The 22,011-nt window shown below is 44.2% G+C and overlaps 1 protein-coding gene across 1 annotated transcript; it reads right to left on the reverse strand.

Moving 5' to 3' along the window:
- Positions 1-12,080: 12,080 nt before the first annotated feature.
- Positions 12,081-19,481, reverse strand: ZNF436 (zinc finger protein 436). The gene is made up of 3 exons (XM_021683539.1): positions 19,449-19,481; positions 18,541-18,667; positions 12,081-15,831 (listed from the first exon to the last, which is right to left on the reverse strand). Exons 1-3 carry the CDS (start codon positions 19,479-19,481, stop codon positions 14,579-14,581), a joined length of 1,413 nt encoding a protein of 470 aa, XP_021539214.1. The 3' UTR covers positions 12,081-14,578.
- Between the last annotated feature and the right edge of the window lie 2,530 nt (positions 19,482-22,011).

Consider the following 22,011-nt stretch of genomic DNA (forward strand, 5'->3'; position numbering starts at 1 on the left):
TTTTAAGAACAAATTTGTGATATAAATCTGTTTTTCTTTAAGACATTAAATATCAAGATCTTGCAGCAGGTCAAATAACTACTGAAAGTTTAAAGCGGTGATGAGAAGATCTTCAAGAAGTCCATGATAACTATAATGTGATATGAAAATGCCTTTAATTTCTATTGGTGACAGAATGAAAAGTACTGCTAATTCTACTGTGGTTTGTTGCTTGCATTCACAATGGGGGAAAATGCTAAGTTTCAGTTGGACATTTCCTGAAAATAAAGATGTTATTTGGCGGGTGGGCACCTCAGTGGCTCAGTTAAGCCTCTGACTTTGGCTCAGGTCATGATCTTGGGGTCCTGGAATGGAGCCCTGCCTCAGACTCCTGGCTCAGCAGAGAGTCTGCTTCTCCCTCTCCCTCTGCCCCTCCCCCTGCTTATGCGCATGAGCACTCTCTCTCTCAAATATACAAATAAAATCTTTTAAAAAAATGTTGCTTTTTTCCATCCAACTTGAAGGACCATGTACTTTCATCCGGAGACTCTTTTAAATCCACTGACCACAGGATTAGAAACCCTGGGCTGGATACCATAATTAAAGTGATTCCATCACCCAATATTTTCTGGGATGACATTTCAAGTATTTTGGATATAGTCCTCAGAAGTATACTCCACCTTTTCAAACCATTTATCATGATTTTTTATATTATGGAAAATATGGTCATTGGAGCTTTGCATTTCCAAAAAAAAAATGTGTGTGTGTGTGTGTGAATTTGATATTCCACAAATATGTATCATGTGCCCTCTGCAGACAAATCACTGTGTTAAAAGTAGGGAATAGGGGTGCCTGGGTGGCTCAGTTGTTAAGCGTCTGCCTTCGGCTCGGGTCATGATTCCGGGGTCCTGGGATCAAGCCCCGCATCAGGCTCCCTGCTCGGCGGGAAGCCTGCTTCTCCCTCTCCCACTCCCCCTGCTTGTGTTCCCTCTCTCGCTGTCTATCTCTCTGTCAAAATAAATAAATAAATAAAAATCTAAAAAAAAAGTAGGGAATATAAAATGAATGAAACAGTCTCTGTCCTCTAAGAGTTTACATTCAAGCTAAAAACTCAGACCAAATATATAAATAAACATAATAAAAATGAGCTGTTAGGGGGCGCCTGGGTGCCTCAGTTGACTAAGCGACTGCCTTTGGCTCAGGTCATGATCCTGGAGTCCCAGGATGGAGTCCCACATCGGGTTCCCTGCTTAGCAGGGAGTCTGCTTCTCCCTCTGACCCTCCCCCCTCTTGTGCTCTCTCTCTCTCTGTCTGTCTCTCATATAAATAAATAAAATGTTAAAAAAAAAAAAAAGAGCTGTTAGGGAGCATTCCAGCTATATCTCTAATCTTTTGAGATTAGGTAACAGTGCAGCCAGGACATTTTACAATCCTTACCTGTCACAGACCAAACCTGGGGTCTGAGCTGATATGTTAATGGACATGCTTTTGCTCTTTAAAAACCATTACAGGGCAGCAGAATATTCAAATTGAGGCTTTGACTTTTACTACTTACAACCTGAAGTTAGCAGAGAATTTTTAATATTATCAACCCTTCTTACTGGATCCATAGATCAATCTTCATCATGCTTTTCCCTTTTATAACATTTAGTCTATCCTTCAGACTTCGAACATGATGACAATTCAACCTCTTCGAAGTGCCTTCACTTGCCACTAACCCAGCCACAGTTCAAAGGCACAGGCAGGGGAAAAGAATAGAAAGAAACAATATAGAAAGGAAGAAAGAGGAGAGAAAAATGGAAAACAAATACCACGTGAAGCATGTGTGGAAAGGATATCGCCAACCAACCCTTGCTAACATTAGATGCCACGAGTCCTCTACTCAGCTTTACTTGAAAATTTCAAACTTCATTTTCTTCATCAAACTTTACATTTTTTTATTATTTTAAGGTGCTTTCTAACACTGTGGTGCTCCAATCATACTGACCAGAGATGAAGACTGTTTTTCATTTACACTTCCTAAGATTAGGCTTCTTTTAAAAAAGAATGTGCCAGGGGTGCCTGGGTGGGTCAGTTGGTTAAGCATCCGACTCTTGATTTCGGCTCAGGTCAGGATCTCAGGGTCATGAGATTGAGCCCTGCTCTCTCTAAAATAAATAAATTAATCTTTAAAAAAAGAGAGAGGGGGGTGCCTGGGTGGCTCAGTCGTTAAGTGTCTGCCTTCGGCTCAGTCATGATCCCAGGGTCCTGGGATTGAGCCCTGCATTGAGCTCCCTACTCTGCAGGAAGCCTGCTTCTCCCTCTCCCATTCCCCCTGCTTGTGTTCCGTCTCTCGCTGTGTCTCTCTCTGTCAAATAAATAAAATCTTTGAAAATAAAATAAAGGAATAAAAAAAGGGGGGGCACATGAGTGGCTCTGTCGGTTAAGCGTCTGCCTTCGGCTCAGGTCATGATCCCAGGGTGCTGGGATCGAGTCCTGCATCGGGCTCCCTGCTCAGCGGGAAGCCTGCTTCTCCCTCTGCCTGCAACTCTCAGTGCTCACGTGCTCTCTCTCTCTCTCTCTCAAATAAATAAATAAAATCTTTTTAAAAAATAAAATAAAAAGAGAGAGAGAGAAAAATAATGCGTCATATGGCTGACTTACAATAGCTTTAGTCAATTTACCCAAGACCTTCTTTCATGCCTCCTTTTTGATTATTTTTGTAGCATTTTTTTTCTTTTGAAGATTATCCTTGCACTGGCCTGTTGAAGTCTCTTCTAATTCTCAAATTCATCAAAGCCACTTTAAAATGGAAAGCTTATCTCCATCTTAGCAGCAAGACATTTTACTGTGAGTTGAGCTCCTACTGTATATTGGGTGTTTTACATACACTGCAAACACTACTATCCTTAAATGAAACCTTAAAGATAAGTAATATTTTCCCACTTCATTGAGGAAACAAGTCTCAGAGAGGTTAAAACATTTGCTCAAAGCCACACAGCTGAAACCAAGACTAAAACACAGCTCCATGTGACTACAAAAGCTACCTCGCCATGCTACTTTTCAATTAAAGTCTCAGCATCGACAGCTTCTTCGCTTGTAGAGGTACATATTTTTACCAGTCAAAAAATCATCAGTGTCAATCTGATAAGTCAGAAGATACTATTTAGAGTCCCAAACAAATCATAATATAATGACATTTTCCTTATGTGTTTTGCACATTGGTTTCACAATGCAATTGGAACTTGTTCTGAGAAATGACAGTATCTAAGAACACAGCTGTGGCCTCACAAGGTCTCAACGTTAGGAACCAACAGTCCTTTGGGTAGGTTTGTTAGAAAAGAAAATGACTCATGAAGATTGTACCTATATGGACTTCATAATACTAGTTAACATTTGTTAAGCACTTACAGGTTATCTCATTAAGTGCTTGTAGGCAAGTACCAAAATGTATCCTCTTCCTTTTGCGGATGAGGAAACTAAGGCTCATGCTAGAGCTGAGACCCAAACTCTGATGTAACGCCAAATTCTAGTCTCTCTTTTTTTAAGTAGGCTCCATACCCAGTGTGGAGCCATGTGGGGCTTGAGCTCACGACCCTGAGATCAAGACCTGAGCTGAGATCAAGAGTCGGATGCTTAATTGACTGAACCACCAGGCACCAACAAATTCTAGTCTCTTAATCATTATGCTACACAGTCAGAAGAGACAAATCAAAACCAGTAAAGTTGAACCTCCATCTTTTTAAGCCTTCATATTCCCAAACCTTATGTTGGAAGTCTCTGATTTTGAAGTTCTTTTTGTCCTTATTACTTTTTTTCATAGGTTCTCTCTTCTCCTTGGGTTCTGTTGAGGGAATATGGAAAAATTGAAAAAAGTGAGCTCTCCTTTCCAATCCCCCAGTCAAACCCAAAAAAGCAAGAATCAACTTTCAAGTCTAATTAGGATTATTAGATCCAATTTAAGAGCAATGAACACTTGGTCTCATGGAAGAATTTAACACTCAGCAACAAGATTCCCTGGCAATTCACCACCAGAAACTTGATGCAATCTACCCATTGACACTGAACTCTGTAGCCATTTTTAAAAATTTTTTTAAAAGATTTTATTTATTTATTTGAGAGTCAGAGAGCATGAGAGGGAGGAGGGTCAGAGGGAGAAGCAGACCCCCGGCTGAGCAGGGAGCCCGACATGGGACTCGATCCCAGGACTCCAGGATCATGACCTGAGCTGAAGGCAGTCGCCTAACCAACTGAGCCACCCAGGCGCCCCTCTGTAGCCATTTAGAGAGAGAGGCACAGGCAGCAGCAGCACCTGCCTCCCAAAGTCCAGAAATCAAATTCTATGAGACTGTTGAACATAACATTTGAGTTCTAATTATTTTGAGGCTTCCCTGTAGGCAGACAGAAGAGCTCTATCTGCAAATCTTTTATGGAAGTGTTACTATAAGCTTTTAACCCAAATCAGGGGACTTCAAAGAATTCTAAGAATTATTACCCATATTCAAATATACAAGTTAAATACATTGTTAGCCAAATCAGATTCAACAGGGATCGTGAATCCTGCTGCTTCAGTGTAACTTACTTATGTCTTGCTTTTAAAACCCAATAAAACAGTAAGAATTGATTATAAATAGACTATGTGTATATAACTAAATTCTCATTACCCTTAAATTGAAATATCCATTAGAAGAGGGCAAGAACTCTCTATCATTAATAATAAAAAGGCTGTAATACCTTCCACTCACAGTTTTTCCATTTACAAAGAGTTTCAAACACAGTATTTCACTAGACATCCTGCTGTCTGGACATCTTGAAATGTGCCCCATCTTTGGCCCTGTGACTCTCCTCTCCTGATTTTCTGGGTTCTGTAATACTTCCTTCTAGGTCCCCTCTCCTGCCCATCATTATCTACTGGTGTTCCCAGGATTTCATCCTTGATGCTGTTCTCATGCTTTATGAGGGCCACCCATTCACATGCATGGTTTACACTATCATCTCCATGCTAGCTCTTCCCGTTTCTTTATCTACAGCCCCGCTTTTGGTCCTGGGCTCTGGACTTGTATTTTCAACTACTTGCTGGGCATATGAATATATATATATATATGTTAAGTTTGGATGTAACAGTTTCTTCAAACTCAACACCTAGTCTCTAAAGATGGTTTTTCTCTCCCACCTTTTGCCCCCTTCCTCAATGAGCTCCACCCCCACCAACCTGGTGGTTGTTCCTCCAGCATGCCAAACACGGCCTCACTACCTTACATTTGCTCTTCAGTAAATGAAGTATTTAGAACATTTCCCCCAGATATCCTGATGACTCATTCAGGGCTCTGCTCTAACGTCACCTTTTTAGAGGGGGCTTTCCTTGACCACTCTCTCTAAAATAGTAGCCTCCTTCACTCTCTTTCCCTTACTTCTGTTTTTCTTGTTATCATCTGATGTTATATATGTCTTTGTTTATTGTCCATCTCCCCCCCACACACCAGAATATAAGTTCTACAAGGGCAGAGTCTTCATCTCATTCAGTCTTATGCCAGGTACATAAACTGGCGCTCAGCAAATTTTTTTTTTTTAAGATTTTATTTATTTGACAGAGAGAGACACAGCGAGAGGGGGAACACAAGCAGGGGGAGTGGGAGAGGGAGAAGCAGGCTTCCCGTGGAGCAGGGAGCCCGATGCAGGGCTCAATCCCAGGACCCTGGGACCATGACCTGAGCCGAAGGCAGACGCTTAATGACTGAGCCACCCAGGCGTCCCTCAGCAAATTTTTCTTAAATGACTTAATTTGTAATCTCGATACCCATCCCAGACTCCTCCTCTTTTGTGTGTGGCTCCATTCATAGCATACTCATCCATTCAACAAATCACTTACCTCAGAAACCTGGATTTCATAGGTTCTGACTCCTCACAAGTCACTCACGGAAATAACATTTTTTAAGTAACCTTTACATCCAACACAGGTCCCGAACTCACAACCCCAAGATCAAGAGTTGCATGCTCTACTGTCTGAGCCAGCCAGGCGCCCCCCAATTTTTTTTAAAATTTTATTTATTTTAGTAATGTCTACACCCAATGTGGGGCTCAAACTCATGACCTGGGGCTCAAGAGTCACGTGCTCTTCCCACTCAGCCAGCCAGATGCCTTGGAAATTTTTGATGGCACACCTGGAGCCAGGACTGGAAAAGAGTACAAACAGAGACCTGCCCCCTTCTTTTCCCACTCTGTCTCGGTCCCGTTCTAGGAGGGCCCTAATGTCCACGTGTGTGAGGCTACCCAACCTGCAGGTATAAGTCTATCCTCCCAAACCTAGGCCTGGGGGTATACACATGAAGTTTGATTTGCCCTCAAGAAAACAACCTGGGGAAGAAGCTTGGAAGTGGGCTATTTGGGCAAAGAATTCCAAGGTCCTAGATACTTGGAGTTTGTGAACTAGAGAAGTGGGGAGGGGTATGAGCTCTAGATGGGCATGTCCCCTTAGCCCCATGAGGAAATGTGCAAGTGGAGGAGATCCAGATCAGGGCCTTTAAAGAGCAGGGCTCAGGGGGGTGGTCCTGTTGTCCTGGTCCAATGGCAGTACTACCTAGGCTAAAACCCAAACTCCACTAGAGTGGATGTAACTAAACAAGAATGAAGTCCAGAAAGCATGCTTCTGCCTTCCCTTGCTAAAAACCAAAGATTTAAGTGCTATGATTCAAGAGCTATCAATGTGGAGATCCAGAGAAGGAAACCTTGGTTAAAAATCCTATTAGAAAAGGAACATCAAAATTTAAAACCGGTTCTTTGAAAGACACTATTAAGAGAATGAAAAGACAAGCCAAAGACTGGGAGAAATATTTGCAAATCATATGTCTGATAAAGGACTTGTATCCAAAACATATAAAGAATTCTCAAAACTCGGGGCACCTGGGTGGCTCAGATGGTTGAGCGTCTGCCTTCGGCTCAGGTCATGATCCCAGAGTCCTGGGATCGAGTCCCGCATCAGGCTCCCTGCTCCGCGGGAAGTCTGCTTCTCCCTCTGCCTCTCTCTCTCTGTCTCTCATGAATAAATAAAATAAAATCTTTTAAAAAAAAGAACTCTCAAAACTCAATAAAAGCAAATGTTGGCAAAACTTTCATTAGATTCTCAAAGGGATCTGGATTCTCCCTGTAAAAAATTAATCACCATTGGTTTATGTGTTCTGCTTGGAGAATTCAGAGATTGACCAAATACCAAACTTAGAGCAGGGAGCTTAAAATCCTACTCATGCTCCCTGTATTGACAGCCTGCCATGCAACACAACTCCAAAGTTGCCATAAAAAGTCTATTCCTAGATAACCCTCCAAAGATGACAATGTCTCATTAAACACAGGAACCATCAGGGGTGGGTGTCTTTATGATCCCCAGCTTTATCTGGGGGAGGGGAGAGGCGTCATCTTAGATGGGTCACATCACCTTGGGGAGCCTTTGTCCTCTTGCATAAGGCCCCACCAGCTATGCAATGACAGAATTTCTACAGTTCTTTCTTTCTTTTTTTAAAAAGCAAGTGTGTATTTTTTTTTTAAAGATTTTATTTATTTATTTGACAGAGAGAGACACAGCGAGAGAGGGAACATAAGCAGGGGAGGTGGGAGAGGGAGAAGCAGGCTTCCCGCCGAGCAGGGAGCCCGATGCGGGGCTTGATCCCAGGACTCTGGGATCATGACCTGAGCCGAAGGCAGATGCTTAACGACTGAGCCACCCAGGCGCCCCTACAGTTCTTTCGTGAGTAGCTTGTGTGATGACAAATCAGAACTGAAGCCACTGGCCTTGCTGAGGGGAAGTTTACACATACTCTCCTCTCATCCAACAAGTATCTGTTGCCTGCCTACTCTATACCTGAAGTCAAACATTTGCTAGCGGCTGAAGATACAATGGTGAGCAAGATACAATTACTTCTTCAAGGGTAACAAAGTCTAATGGAGGAGACAAAAAAGTAAACAGGCAATGATGAAACAGGGATAAAGTGCTTTGATTGGAATAAACCCATGGAACACTGACAAGGAACATCTGATCCAGTCTTGTGGGATCGGGAAAGGGTTCCTAGAACAAGTGAGGTATGAGACCTGAAGAATGAGGAGGAGTTGGCCAGAAGAGTGGAGAGAAAGAGATGCAGCCTGGAGAGTGTAGATAGTGCAGAGAACTGAAACTGAGGGCAGCGGAGGACAGCAGAGGCCAGAGCAGGGATGACCTCCTCAAAAATTACACCAAAGGAGTTTCACTGTATGCCGCTGGCAGGGGGAGGCATGAGAAGGTTTTACACGGAACAGTGGCAAGAAAAGATTTGCCCTTCAGAAAGATCTAGCTCTAGCAAGGCAGAATTAGACCTAAGGGGGTTGAAAATAGCAAAGAGACTGGGGGTGCCTGGGTGGCTCAGTCAATTAAATGTCTGACTCTTGACCTTGGCTCAGATCATGATCTCAGGGTTGTGAGACTGAGCCTCGAGTCGGGCTCCCTGAGCTGGGCATGGAGCCTGCTTAAGCTTCTCTCTCTCCCTCTTTTTTTTTTTTTTTAAAGATTTTTTATTTATTTATTTGAGAGGCAGAGACTGAGAGAGAGAGCACATGAGAGGGGGGAGGGTTGGGAGGGTCAGAGGGAGAAGCAGACTCCCTGCCGAGCAGGGAGCCCGATGCGGGACTCGATCCAGGGACTCCAGGATCATGACCTGAGCTGAAGGCAGTCGCTTAACCAACTGAGCCACCCAGGCGCCCCTCTCTCTCCCTCTCTTAAAAAAAAAATGAAAAGGGCTCCTGGGTGGCTCAGTCGGTTGAACATCTGCTTTCAGCTCAGGTCATGATCCCGGGGTCCTAGGATCGAGTCCCACGTCGGGCTCCCTGCTCAGTGGGGAGTTTGCTTCTCCCTCTGCCCCTCCCCCTGCTTGTGCGTGCTCTGTCTTGCAAAAATAAAAAAAATCTTAAAAAAAAATGAAAACTCATTAGGAGGTGGTTTCGGTAAGCAAGATGTGGGATGTCTAGCTGGCTCAGTCAGAGGAGCTTGCAACTCTTGATCTTTACACCCAAGTTGGGTGTAAAGATTACTTAAAAATATGATCTTTAGGGGCCCCTGGGTGGCTCAGTTGGTTAAGCACCAACTCAATTTCAGCTCAGGTCATGATCTCAGGTCCTGGGACGGAGCCTGCATTGGGCTCTGTGCTCAGCAGGCAGTCTGCTTCAGGATTCTCTCTCTCCCTCTGCTCCACCCCCAGCTTGCTCACTGTCTCTCTTAAATAAATCTTTAAAAATAAAATCTTAGGGGCGCCTGGGTGGCTCAGTTGGTTAAGCGACTGCCTTCGGCTCAGGTCATGATCCTGGAGTCCCGGGATCGAGTCCCGCATCGGGCTCCCTGCTCGGCGGGGAGTCTGCTTCTCCCTCTGACCCTCCCCCCTCTCATGTGCTCTCTCCCTTTCATTCTCTCTGTCTCAAATAAATAAATAAAATCTTTAAAAAAAAAAAATAAAAAAAAAATAAAATAAAATCTTAAAAAAAAGATTTTTATTTATTTGAGAGAGAGGGCAGAGTGAGAGAGAGTACAGCTGGGGGGAGGAACAAGAGAAGCAGACTCCCCGCTGAGCAGGGAGCCCGACATGGGGCTGGACTGCAGGACCATGACCCGAGCTGAAGGCAGATGCCCAACTGACTGAGCCACCCAGGCAGCCCCCCCAAATAAAATCTTTAAAAGTATTTGCAATGACAGATGGAGCTAGAGTGTATTAATGCTAAGTGAAATAAGTCAGAGAAAGATAAATACCATATGATCCATGATCTCACTCATATGTGGAATTTAAGACAGAAAACAGATGAACATGTGGGAAGGGGGAAAAGAAAAAAAAGGAGAGAGGGAAACAAGCCATAGGAGGCTCTTAAGGATAGCAAACAGACAAGGTTGTTGGAGGGAGGTGGGCAGGGGATGGGTTAAATGGGGGATGGCTATTAAGGAGGGCATTTGTTGCAATGAGCACTGGGGGTTGTATGTAAGTGATGAATCACTGAATTCTACCCCAGAAACCAATATTGTCCTGTATGTTAACTAAGGAAAATTTAAAGGACACTGCAAGCAAGGTGTGGCCTGGTGATGGTCTGAATAACTGCAGCTAATATTTCGAGCCACTAATATTTCGAGCCCATTATCTCACTTATATCTCTGCAACTCTATGAGGTAGATATAATTACCCCCATTTTATGGATGGGAAATCCAACAGGAAAATTAATTAACTTGCCCAGGGTCACATGGTAAGTGGTGAGAGAGCAAGTAGAGAAAGCAAGGTTGGTCATGTCTGAATGAATATTCCACTAGTATTTATTGGTTTGGGGAGGATGCCAAAAGGAGCAGGAGCTGGTGAGTATGATAAGCACGTTTCTAGCTTGGATAACTAGGCAGTGACTGAGTTAAGAAATACAGGAGGGGTGCCTGGGTGGTTCAGTCAGTTAAGCATTCTACTCTTAGTTTCGGCTCAGGTTGTGATCTCAAGGTGAGATCGAGCCTCATGTCCCCGCTCCCTGCTCAGCAGGGAGTCTGCTAGAAGAGTTTCTCCCTCTCTCTGCCCCTCCCCCCCCATGCATGCCCTCTCTCTCTAAAATGGATAAATCTAAAAGAAAGAAAGGAAAGAAAGAAAAAAAAGAGAAAAGAAAGAGAAAGAAAGAAAGAAAGAAAGAAAGAAAGAAAGAAAGAAAAAGAAAGAAAGAAAGAAAGAAAGAAAGAAAGAAATACAGGAGAAGCAGCTGGGAGGTGGCGAAAGAAAGTGGTAAGGTCAGTTTGGGGTTTGATTTTAAGGTGCCTGGGTAATTTCCAAATGGAGGTGTCTACATGCCAGCTAGGTGCAGGGGCTGTTGTGAAACTCAAAGTGAGATTTTGAGGTTATCAGCCTCAATCTCTCCCAGAAGGAAAAACAAAACCGGAGGAGCTGAAAATGATACAAACTTTGAACATGAAACATTTAGGAAAACAGATTTAAAAATGGGATTAACTATGAAACAATTTTAGGTCAAGACAAGGTAATTTTCTTCTATTAAGTTTCACTCCTCAGTTGTTTTTCACTAATGACCTTTTATCTTCAAGTCTCCCATAGATAAGCGCTAGCCCACGATACCGTAGAGATGGGTATCTAACCAATGCTTCAAAAAGTCCATTTCTCCCAGGGCATAGGAACTCCTTTTCAAATAATACCAACTTTTGAAACAGTAGGGAACCACTTAACAAATTATCATTTCAGTGCATTCATCGGTATCCTAGTGGCCTGGAAGCAAAGCCCTAAACTAGCCTCTTAGAGAACAGATCACACAGAAGGAAATCTGTTCCATTATAATAATGGCAAAGTATTAACATATCAAATACCTTTAGAGCGGAGGCTCCAGGTGAGCCCACGTTTTCCTTTAACTTTTCCTTCCAGGAATAAAAATAGTTGTACATGTAGAGGGAAAAATAGAATTTTAAAAATTTTTTGATAAAATCTCTTTTCCAAGTTTTGTCTATAGGGTTACAACTTTTCTTCCATATTTGTATTTTTCCCCAATTTAAAGCACTTCTACTCCCTCCCTCTGCCTAGACTGGCTCTCCCTTTAAAGAAAGGTTTCTTAAGACAAAATTGCTTGTAAGTAATTTGAAAATTGTGGCCACACCCTACTAATACATAATCACTGCCTTAGGCAAACTCTAACTCTGTCATGAATAGAGAGCCTTTGACTGTTTCTAAGAGGTATCTGTTCTGGGATCCCAATACTGGTTCAGTAGAAATTGTTTTAGCGTTCTCAACAGATACCCAAAAATATCTCCTTAAAGCAACAAGGCCTCCTCTCATTTCTGCTTTTGGATGTGTTTGTTTTTTCCTTCTCCAAAGCTAATGAGGCACTCATAACCAAATATTTCCATGCTGTTTTGCCACCAGCCCAATCTTCATAGGAAACTATCCAGATTTTTGCATCTTCCCCAAATATGGCAATATCCAGAGGGCTCACCTATGTGTGAAAACAATGTACTCCCAAATTTCCACAAGAACATCTGTACAAATGCATTAATGTAAAGACAATCGTGCCCCATTTTAATGAATCTGATGAAATGCCATTTTAAGAATCGGTGCTGGATTACTAAAATAATTCTCAGTGTTTTGATTTTTAAAAATTATACTTTTAATTACAGAATATTGTTAGACTACAGATGTAGATAGACACTAGCATAACTGTGACCAATACCATACAAAAAACTGCTCTACACACTTATTGTTCACTCACTCTCCACAACCATAGAAAACAGGCACAAAGTGTCCAGGGTATGTGCAGAAGCAGCCAGAGACCTGGGAGCAGAAGACATGCAAAAAGCGTTAGCAAGGAGAGTCTGATGCATAGGTTCTACACAAAGCTCAACACAGCAGATGGGCAGCAATTAGGAAAAAGAGAGGCAACAGCTGGTCTGGCCCTTGCCCTTTTAACTTCCCAGCTGGAGTGTATGCATGTGGAGAGATGGCTGGGGCACTTAGAAGCCTCTTCTTGAGCCATTCACCTCTAAGAAGCCAAAGGCAGCAGCAGGAACAGGTTGGGGTGGGGCAGGAGGGTAGGGAAGAAAAAAGGAGTGATACACACTTGGGTCGTGAGGATGCTGTCTTCTGTGGCCACTCCAAAGCTGATGCCCATTGTGGCCCACAGAAACAACAGGAGAACTCTGATATTCATTAAAACCATTAGCAACACTGATACAGGAAAAGACATATTCGAGTTTAGTCATCAAGAACATGTTAAGTCATTCAACAATTAAAATATGAATACCCACAGTCGGCTAGATTTTGTATAGAACACCAAACATGCTCCCTGCCCAAGTTTGTATTTCAATAGGAGTGGCAACATAATAAAGAGACCTCCTTGACTGAGTGGTGTTTCATTTTGTTACTTTCAAGGCTGTGTCGCTGCAAAGGATGCAGTCCCACACAGCTGTGGGTCCTAATGACTCATTTTAGTAGATTACCCGAGAAACCACTGGCTCCTTTAACACACCAAGTCCCAAAGAGCTATGGCAGAAGTATTTTTCAAATGTTACAACACTCACAATAAAGCACAGTAGAAAGAACTTGGGGGCACGCTCAAAAATATATATTCCTTACTCTAGTCCCCTCACACTGCCACCCCCAAATGCCTGGGTAAGCATCAACATCTGGGGTATTTCTTAATTCCTATGGTGGGCTGGGATAAGGAGAACTGACACTAACAGGCTTAAATTGGGTCAACTCTCATTTTAACCACATGTATCTGTAGACTGAGAGGATGGAAATACATTCCTATCTAGGTTTATTAATTCCTTGTGACTAGCCCAAAGAGAAGACAATTCAGTCTGAGAACAGGACAATCACCCTCTCTGTCCAGTCATTATCTCCCATAATTGACTGATACACATAAACAAGTGCTTAGTTCTGTACAAAGATCTTACAGGAGAGTGCACACTACAGCACTAGGGTTTAAATATTTTCCTTAGAAAAAAATGAAAACAAAAGGACATTTCTCACATTGGAGTTGTCTGTAGTTCTGTCACATGATCAACATCACCCAAGAACATGCTAATTCTGTGTGAATTCAGTTTCTGCTACTGAAAAATTACAGGAATACACGTTTTACTGTACATTACGCATGCCCTTATGCAAGCCAAGATAAACACTGGGATGTGGCCCTTATCAAATTCTACATTTAGCAGTATACAGAGAATTGATCTTAAAGGGTAGAGGGGGAAGAACACAGAAAGGACCGGTGGTGTTTCTTGCAGAGGAATTCTGTGTTTCCTTCCCTGAAGTGGTCAATCCCACTTGCTTCTTACACTCCACCATCAGTATGGTCCTAGCTTTCCTTGAAGATATTTTCCCTACAATGATCCCCAAAGAAAATGAATACATTTTGATTAATGGCAGTAACAACAGTGGGCATCTCTTGCTAAAGTCACTACCACTGATAAGTCCTTGGTCCCCAAACCTGTGTCTCATTTTTCCCTTCAAGCTGTATCTTCAGTTAGCTTTTGCAAAGATGCAAGCTTTAATAAAGTTAAATTAGAAACAATGAGGAAAAAAAGTTTTGATCATTGCCTTCATTGTGCAGAATCCTGCTCTCAGAAAGATGGAAAGATATAAATGCATGAGCAGCTCAAGGAAAAAGCCTTTTGAAGGGGAAGATGTGTGTGCCCAACTACTATGGAGAGTGAATAGGTGTGGCAATTCAGGCAGTCTCTGGTTGTCTTTTTCCGAAGCAGCTGTGACCACCCTATTACAGTCCAACATTTCCCCTAGCATAGTTCTTTGGGCCAAGGATGAGAGAAATAAGTTTTAAAGATTTACTCCATTTCCAGGCCTGAGTATTTACCAGCATTTATCCCCTGGTCTTCAGATTCCCAGTTATTTGTGGGGCTGATTTTGATGAAGTACTTCATTAATATCAACTGAATAAAAATCACTACTTTCGAGGAGGGGATAACATTCCCAGAGTTGTGGGTCAGAACTGCAAATGGCTTATCTTCTTTGATGTTTTAAACCATGGCCCACAAAGAAATTCAGTATGGTAAAAGAAGCTCAGTCTTGAGAGAGCTCTTTGATATCAAATAAAATTGTACCTTCAAATGAATCATTTCTTGTAATTACAGGACCTAGTCAGTGTGAACTCTCTTATGTTTAATAAGAGCTGAGCTCCGGCTGAAACTCTTCTCACATTCGGTACATTCATAAGGCTTCTCTCCCGTATGAACTCTTTGATGTGTGATGAGGTTGGAGCTCTGAGTGAAACCTTTTCCACACTGTACACATTCATAGGGCTTCTCTCCTGTGTGGGTTCTCTGGTGTTTAATTAGATCTGACCTTTCACCAAAGCTTCGCCAACACTCGTTGCACTCATAGGGCTTCTCTCCAGTGTGAATTTTCTGGTGTGTGATGAGATGAGAGCTCCGGCTGAAGCTTTTCCCACAAGCATTACATTCGTATGGCTTTTCCCCGGTGTGGGTTCTCTGGTGCTGAACCAAATGCGAGATGCGGCTGAAATTCTCCCCACATTCATTACAGTGGTACGGCTTTTCTCCTGTGTGGGCTCTGCGATGGCGCACTAGGTCAGAATTCTGACTGAAATTCTTCCCACACTCATCACACTTGTAGGGCCTCTCCCCCGTATGGACTCGATAGTGTTTGATGAGATCAGATCTCTCACTGAAGCCTCGTCCACATTCATTACACTCATAAGGCTTCTCACCTGTGTGGGTCCTCTGGTGCTGAGCTAGGTGAGAGCTCCGGCTGAAGCTTTTCCCACACTCCTCACACTCATAGGGCTTTTCTCCACTGTGTGTCCTTTGGTGCTGGATTAGGTGAGACAGCCGGCAGAAACTTTTCCCACACTCGTTACATTTGTGAGGCTTTTCTCCAGTGTGGATTGTCTGGTGCTGAATGAGGTGAGAGCTTCTTCCAAAACTTTTCCCGCACTCATTACAGTCATAGGGCCTTTCCCCAGTGTGTGTTCTTTGATGCTGAATAAGGTGTGAGCTTCGACTGAAGCCCTTTCCACATTCATAACACTTATAGGGTCTGTCTCCAGTGTGGGTTTTCTGATGTCGATTAAGGTCTGAGATCTGACTGAAGGCCTTTCCACAATGAGAGCATATATGGTATCGGATGCCTGTGTGGACTTCCTTGTGAACAAGCAGATCAGTGACTTGTTGAAGAGGATAGCTTACCCATTCTTCTGCTGTTAAATCTCCCCACTGTCTTTCTGGTCTATCCCCGCTTTCAAAGGCCTCTTCATTTTCAGGATTTTCCTCAGTATTCTCAACAGGTCTTTCAGAGGCAGTCCCAAATTCTACATCTTCGCTAATCTCTTGCTTTGGATTCACCTCGTTCTCACTCCTAATCTCAAAATCTGTAATAAAGGGTAAATAATAATAATAATACTGGCAAATACACACAAAAAAATTATCTACTGTGTACCAGGCATTGTGCTAAGTACTTTACCCGAATTACCTCAACCACCCCGAAACTCGGGCATTATGATGATTTCTGTGAATCATTCTTTTTTTTTTTTTTTTTTAAAGATTTTATTTATTTATTGGCGAGAGAGAATGAGAGACAGAGAGCACGAGCGGGAAGAAGGTCAGAGGGAGAAGCAGACCCCCTGCTGAGCAGAGAGCCCGATGCGGGACTCGATCCTGGAGTCCCAGGATCATGACCTGAGCCGAAGGCAGTCGCTTAACCAACTGAGCCACCCAGGCGCCCTCTGTGAATCATTCTATGAATGATTTAAATGATTTAAATCCAAGACCCAGAGAAGTGGGACACCTGGGTGGGTCAGTCAGTTAAATGTCTGCCTTTAGCTCAGATCATGATCCCAGGGTTCTGGGATCAAGTCCCACATCAGGCTCCTTGCTCAGCGGGGAGCCTGCCTCTCCCTCTGCCTGCTGCTTCCCCTGCTTGATCACGCACTCTCTCTGACAAATAAATAAATAAAATCTTTATTTTTATTTTTTAAGATTTTATTTATTTATTTGACAGAGAGAGACACAGTGAGAGGGAACACAAGCAGGGGGAGTGGGAGAGGGAGAAGCAGGCTTCCCATGGAGCAGGGAGCTCGATGCGGGGCTTGATCCCAGGACCCTGGGATCATGACCTGAGCCAAAGGCAGACGCTTAATGACTGAACCACCCAAGCGCCCCATAAATAAAATCTTTAAAAAAAAAAAAAAAAAGACCCAGAGAAGTGACTTGTGCAGGCTCATAGAGTAGAAAATGGTGGAGCCGAGATTTAAATCCAGGTCTGTCTGATGATAGTTCGTGCTCTGTACCACTACAGTTTATAGTTCTTTATGAAAATTGTATATATTCCTGGTGTTTTGAAAGAAAAGAGCCAGAAACAGAAAGTATAAGAGACTCTATTTTAGAATCTCTAAAAGCCAAGGATCTAGATATTTTATGTGTGATTGTGTTGCATGTTATGTTCTTACCATTATATACTAGTTACTATATACTAGTTACTAAGAATCTATCTTATGTTCTTACCATTATATACTAGTTACATTATATACTAGTTACTAAGAATCTACTGGGTTATTATGAAAAAAACAAACTTTTGTCTAGCTATATCATGTCTTAGTTGACAGGAAAGGTGACTGCCAAACGTTACTTGTTACTTTCCAGTGGCCTTTTAATATGAATAGAGGAAGGAAGGTTGGAGGATGCAAAAACAATGCTAGGCTCAGAACATACCTGACGTTAACTAAATACAGTCTTCAAATGAAAATGAAAATATACAACCACTTTCTGCAAGAAACTTTCTACCAGACACTGTATTTTCCAAGTTGTATTCTCAGCATACTCTTCAACAAAAAGTTACCAGGTATGCTGGGAGAAAAGGGTCCATGAATAAATTCATTTGGTAAATGGTGCATCCAACATCTTCTTAGAATTCACATGACATTTAACACATTAAAGGTTCTGAAGAGTCTGAGGTAAAGAAACCTCGTAAATATTATTAACCCAGTCCCAAGTTTATTTGGGAAAGGAACTTGTTTTGTGTGTGTGTGTGTGTGTGTGTGTGTGTGTTCTTCCATGCTTCCATCCTTCTAACAAGTGCTCCTTGGGCTGGACCATAGCCATATAAATTTACATTTCTTTAAGATTCTCACTTCCTGCTTTTGCTGGATTAAGTGGAATACTGGGATTAGAGACTGCAATACATGTAGGTAAATAACTTCATTTCTAGTTACTTTTCTAAAGGAAAGACCCAAGAATCTTGAAACATCAGGAGGAGCCCAAGTTTAAAAGGAAACCCCTCATAGTTGCCTTTTGTTCTGGAAAAGGCTACAGAAATAAAGATTTCCAAAAAAGAATTAGTCCTAATGAGTGGCAGATGACCTAGTGAACCATACACAGTTGCTAACTTCTGTCAAGTCTGACCAGAGGATGAAGTGAGTCAAAAGACCGTTCAGCTCAAGAATATACTGTTTATTATAGTTACACCCAGACCAAAGGATAGCTAAGAGAAGACAGGTTTGCAGACCATCAAAAAAATTAGCTTTCCTTCTTAATAGCATCTGTGATCTCATTTAGTTCATGATTCTCCCGAGCAACATTTGACACACTCAAAACCTACGATCGACTCTGAAACACCTCTAGACAAGTACCTGCTCCAGATAAATAAAGGACCTCAGGCAAAGCCAGGGCTCTGAAGCCAAAACAAACACAAAAATGCGGCTTTTTGCCCTCCCATGAACCTGGGTCAGAACCCCCCTCATCTTCCAGTAAAACCACCATTTACAGGGGCATTTACATCCTGGCACGCACCATTATGTCAGACCTGTTTGGTCAGTGATCTGTACAAACAGGCTGGAGAATGGTAGATGACTCAGGGCACAAGAAATCTGAATGTTTCTAAAATGGGCAGAAACAGTTTTTCTTTTTAGACAATATGACCTTGATGTTCCTACGCTCAAAGATTTGCCTGAGGACTCAACTCAAGCCAAAAGCCAATTAAATGCTTTTAAAAATCCAACAACTAGGTTGCGTTGAAAGAGTTAAGCCATTTTTGAGAGTCTTGAAAATGTGGGGGTAAAGAAAGAGAGAGAATCCTTACTTACCTAATGAGACAACGTTTCCGTAATTCTCCTGCATAACATCCCTGTAAAGGTCCCTTTGTGTAGGGTCCAGAGGTCTCCATTCTTCCCGAGTGAGGTACATGGCCATATCTTCAAATGTCACAGGTGCCTGAAATCACACAATGCTTCCTCATTACTTGGTATCCGGAGGTTAGTACCAGTTTTTCTTCTTGAAATTAGAGACATGGCTAGAATTGTTGAGAAGGTAAAAGGAATTAACTCTGATCTGGAGAGTCGAGAGAAGAAATAAGCAGGCAAAAAAAGAGATGTGGTAGAAAAGGGAGCCATTTACCAGCTGACTGCTCTGGTTCCATGGCCAGACACCCCTGCCCACTCCAGAACTTTATCTTCTGCATGTCTTCTCAGAACACATACAACACCTACATCACTCCATACCTTTACTCACAATGTTCCTCTTTTCATGGAATCTCTTTCTCAGACTAGTGAAATCTTACAATTCTTTAAGGCCCTGTTCCAGTACCAGCTGTTCTTCAGTGGCCCCTAGCCCATTCCTCCCTCGGACTCTCGAGAATTAATCACTCCCACTTCTTGGTTCCCACACCACGGCACTTTGTTCCTACGACAAATAAAGCTGTTATCACGTTGTATCACGGTTAACCGGATGCGTCCGTCTCCCTACAGATTGTGAGCAGGCGGGGAGGGCCCGTTTCATCCATCTTTTGTCTCCCCAGTATTTAAAGGCATACAGCTGGTGTTCAATAAATGCTTGTGGCTATTAATGGCCTGGTACTGAGGTTCCTGGAGGCAGGACACCGAAGCGAGCTAATTACTAATCCCAGGGAATTTCCAACAGAGATTTGCAGAGCAAAGAAACGCCGGGACAAGGTGGATAGGCAGAGGCAGGGTCCGAGAAGCCACCCCTGGCTTACCTGGGACCCAGCCATGAGCAGGGTGGCTGCCATCACGGACTCAAGGATTCACCTCCCAGAAGATAGAGCAGGAAAAGCAGCTAGCAGACAGCGCTAAAGGAGGCGAAAAGCAGGGCGTGAGGCACAGAAAACAGGCCCTGCCCACTCCCCAGGGCTGGAGTTCTGGCCGCCAGGCGGGTGGGGAGGGCCCTGGACCCGGGCTGGGTCACTCTCCTCCCTGACCCTCGAGCGCGACCCGCCCTCTGTGTCTCCGCCACCGTAGGGTGGAGGCACTGCAGGAATTTACTAAGACAGCCCCCTGGCTCGGGCCCTCCGGGGCCGGGGGTCAAGTCGATGCTGTCTCGGGGAGGAGGCTCTCAGCCCAGCCCACAGAACGCCTCCGCTCTCCCATCTCGAGGCTGGACCTTTCCGGCAGCTACCTTAACCAACCAGCGAGCAAAGCTCGCAAAACGCTCTGCCAACTAGATGCCGAACACTAGGCCCGCCTCTTGCAGCGTGGCTGAGCTCCTCTACCACGCCTGCGCCTGTCCCGGTGGCCTGCCGGGAGTTGGAGTTCCATTCTGGCGTACAAAGGCCAGTCAGAGGCCAAAAACCAAGGAGGGAAAAGAACAAAAGGGTGAAGAAAGAAGCACGGCCTCCTAGCCAGGGCGTAGTATCTTCCGCTTTCTTCTCTTGGAGACCACAGGCCGATTAAGCCAGAGAGGTTGCCCTGCATCTCCTCACGACCTTAGAAGCTTATCTTGAGTCGGGCCTTAACTTCCACGTCGGGCCTAATTAGGCGCTGGCCTGTGTTGGGTTCTTCTGGGATTAGCCCTCATTTGACAGCCGGGGCCTGAAAGGAAAGCGGCTGCCGCCCACTCCCCAGGGGGCACTCAGCGGCCGCGCTGTAACTTTGAGCTCCGCCCACGCACTACGTCTCCCAGCAGTGCCTGCGGCACCCTCACCCGGCCACTCAGACTACAACTCCCAGAAAGCCCCGCGCCGCCCGTGCGCTGGCTAGTGCAGTCCGCGGCTTGGCCAGGGGGCGTCCCGGCCCCATCGCTATTAACCCTATAGGGAATCTAACCTTATCCTTCTAAAGAGGGCGCCCCTTAAGGGGCGGGTTGAGTTGCGCCCAGTGGAGGGGAAGCGAAAACCCTGAGGGAATACAGAAGGGAGGGTGGGGGACAGGGCGCCTAAGGAGGAGCGAGTCAAGCTTCAGGGCTGAGAAGAGTCGTCCGTATCATCCCTGAGAGCTTGTCTCCTAAAAGGATTTCTGACGGTTTCCTGTACGGATGGGCTCTCGGGGCTCTGGGGGCCTAAGCCGGGGAGACCATCAGGATGCTAGCAGTCCCTGACCGGCTGAAGGTGGGAAGCCGAAATACCCAGCTGGGAAAAGAACAGACTTACCTCTTGACCCGCAAAAATCCACTAGATCGTCGGCTCCAAGATCTGAGAGGCCTCAAACAGATTCCAAATCCGCAGGCAGAGTTCTCTGAGACTTTGGGTGTTTGGGAAGATTCTGGAGATCACTGGCAGATCCCGGATATCTCAGCCCCGTAGGCAGATTTCAAATCCGTAGACTTGCAGGCAGAGCCCAAAGATCCGTAGGCAGATCCCAAAGACTCCCAGACTCTCAGGCAGCTCAGGGAAACCACAGACTCATAGGCAGATCTCTGAGACCACAGCAGCTAGCCAAGAAACACCAGCAGCAGCTAAGCTGCATTCAGCTGGAGTTCTTCCGAACGGAAGGACTTGAAGCCTTCCCTTTCCCCAGCCAGGATGAGAAAACTAGACAATGGCAGCGGAGCATTAGGGTAAGCAGGCATTCTGCGTGGGGAAGAACTCTGAGCTCGCTGTAGCCTTGGAGAGGGAAGTGATGGAAAAAGAATATAGCAGCTTATTAGGGACTCCCACCCTCTTCAAGTTATAAATATCCCCAGAACCTTGGCTACGTGCCCAGAAGCCTGTTGTCTCTAACTTTACAGGAGGCTTCTCTGCCTGGGCTGGGAAAGGGGCTTTTCTTTTGTTTTGCAGATACATCCACCCACTGAGTGACTTGAATTTCCCCCCCCTTCACCCCCAACATGACTCCAGGCTATGCTTTTATTAGTGAGTGTCCTGTTCCCAGTGCCCAGTTATTTATGGTTAAATTACTCAAGTGTCTAAAAAGAACTAGGACCCTACCCAGCCATGAGGCGGACTCCCCCACTCCCACTCCTCTTCTCACCCCCAGCTGTGAGGCTAGGAATTCTTTAGATAGCTCAGAATTGTACCATCCTACCCCATCTGAAATTTATTTGGGTACCACAAAAAAAGGGGGGGAAGGAATTGTAGAGGGTCCCCGAGAGACAGTGTCCACAGTGGGAAGAATGTGGGGTATCAAGGTCAGACAGACCTGAGTTGGAATCCAGATAGTCATTCAATCTCTCCAGGCCCATTTCCCTTTCCGTAAAACAGGGCAATCATACCTCAGGTGGTGGTGAGCACTAAGTGAGGTGACATAAAGCACTCCACACAAAGTGAACACTCACATGACAGCTGGTATTATTAATCCTGCCTTTGGTGGCAGGGGAGACTTCCA

Source organism: Neomonachus schauinslandi, chromosome 4 (genome assembly GCF_002201575.2).
Source record: "Neomonachus schauinslandi chromosome 4, ASM220157v2, whole genome shotgun sequence".
In the NCBI taxonomy this organism is placed as follows: domain Eukaryota; kingdom Metazoa; phylum Chordata; class Mammalia; order Carnivora; family Phocidae; genus Neomonachus; species Neomonachus schauinslandi.

What these genes read in the sequence shown, in the direction of transcription:
- ZNF436 (XM_021683539.1), bottom strand. Translation starts at nt 19,481, where the DNA reads ATGGCAGCCACCCTGCTCATGGCTGGGTCCCAG. An exon ending in TGCTCATGGCTGGGTCCCAG is followed by an intron (nt 18,668 to 19,448) that starts GTAAGCCAGGGG and finishes GTGTGATTTCAG; the next exon opens with GCACCTGTGACATTTGAAGA. An exon ending in CGGAAACGTTGTCTCATTAG is followed by an intron (nt 15,832 to 18,540) that starts GTAAGTAAGGAT and finishes CCTTTATTACAG; the next exon opens with ATTTTGAGATTAGGAGTGAG.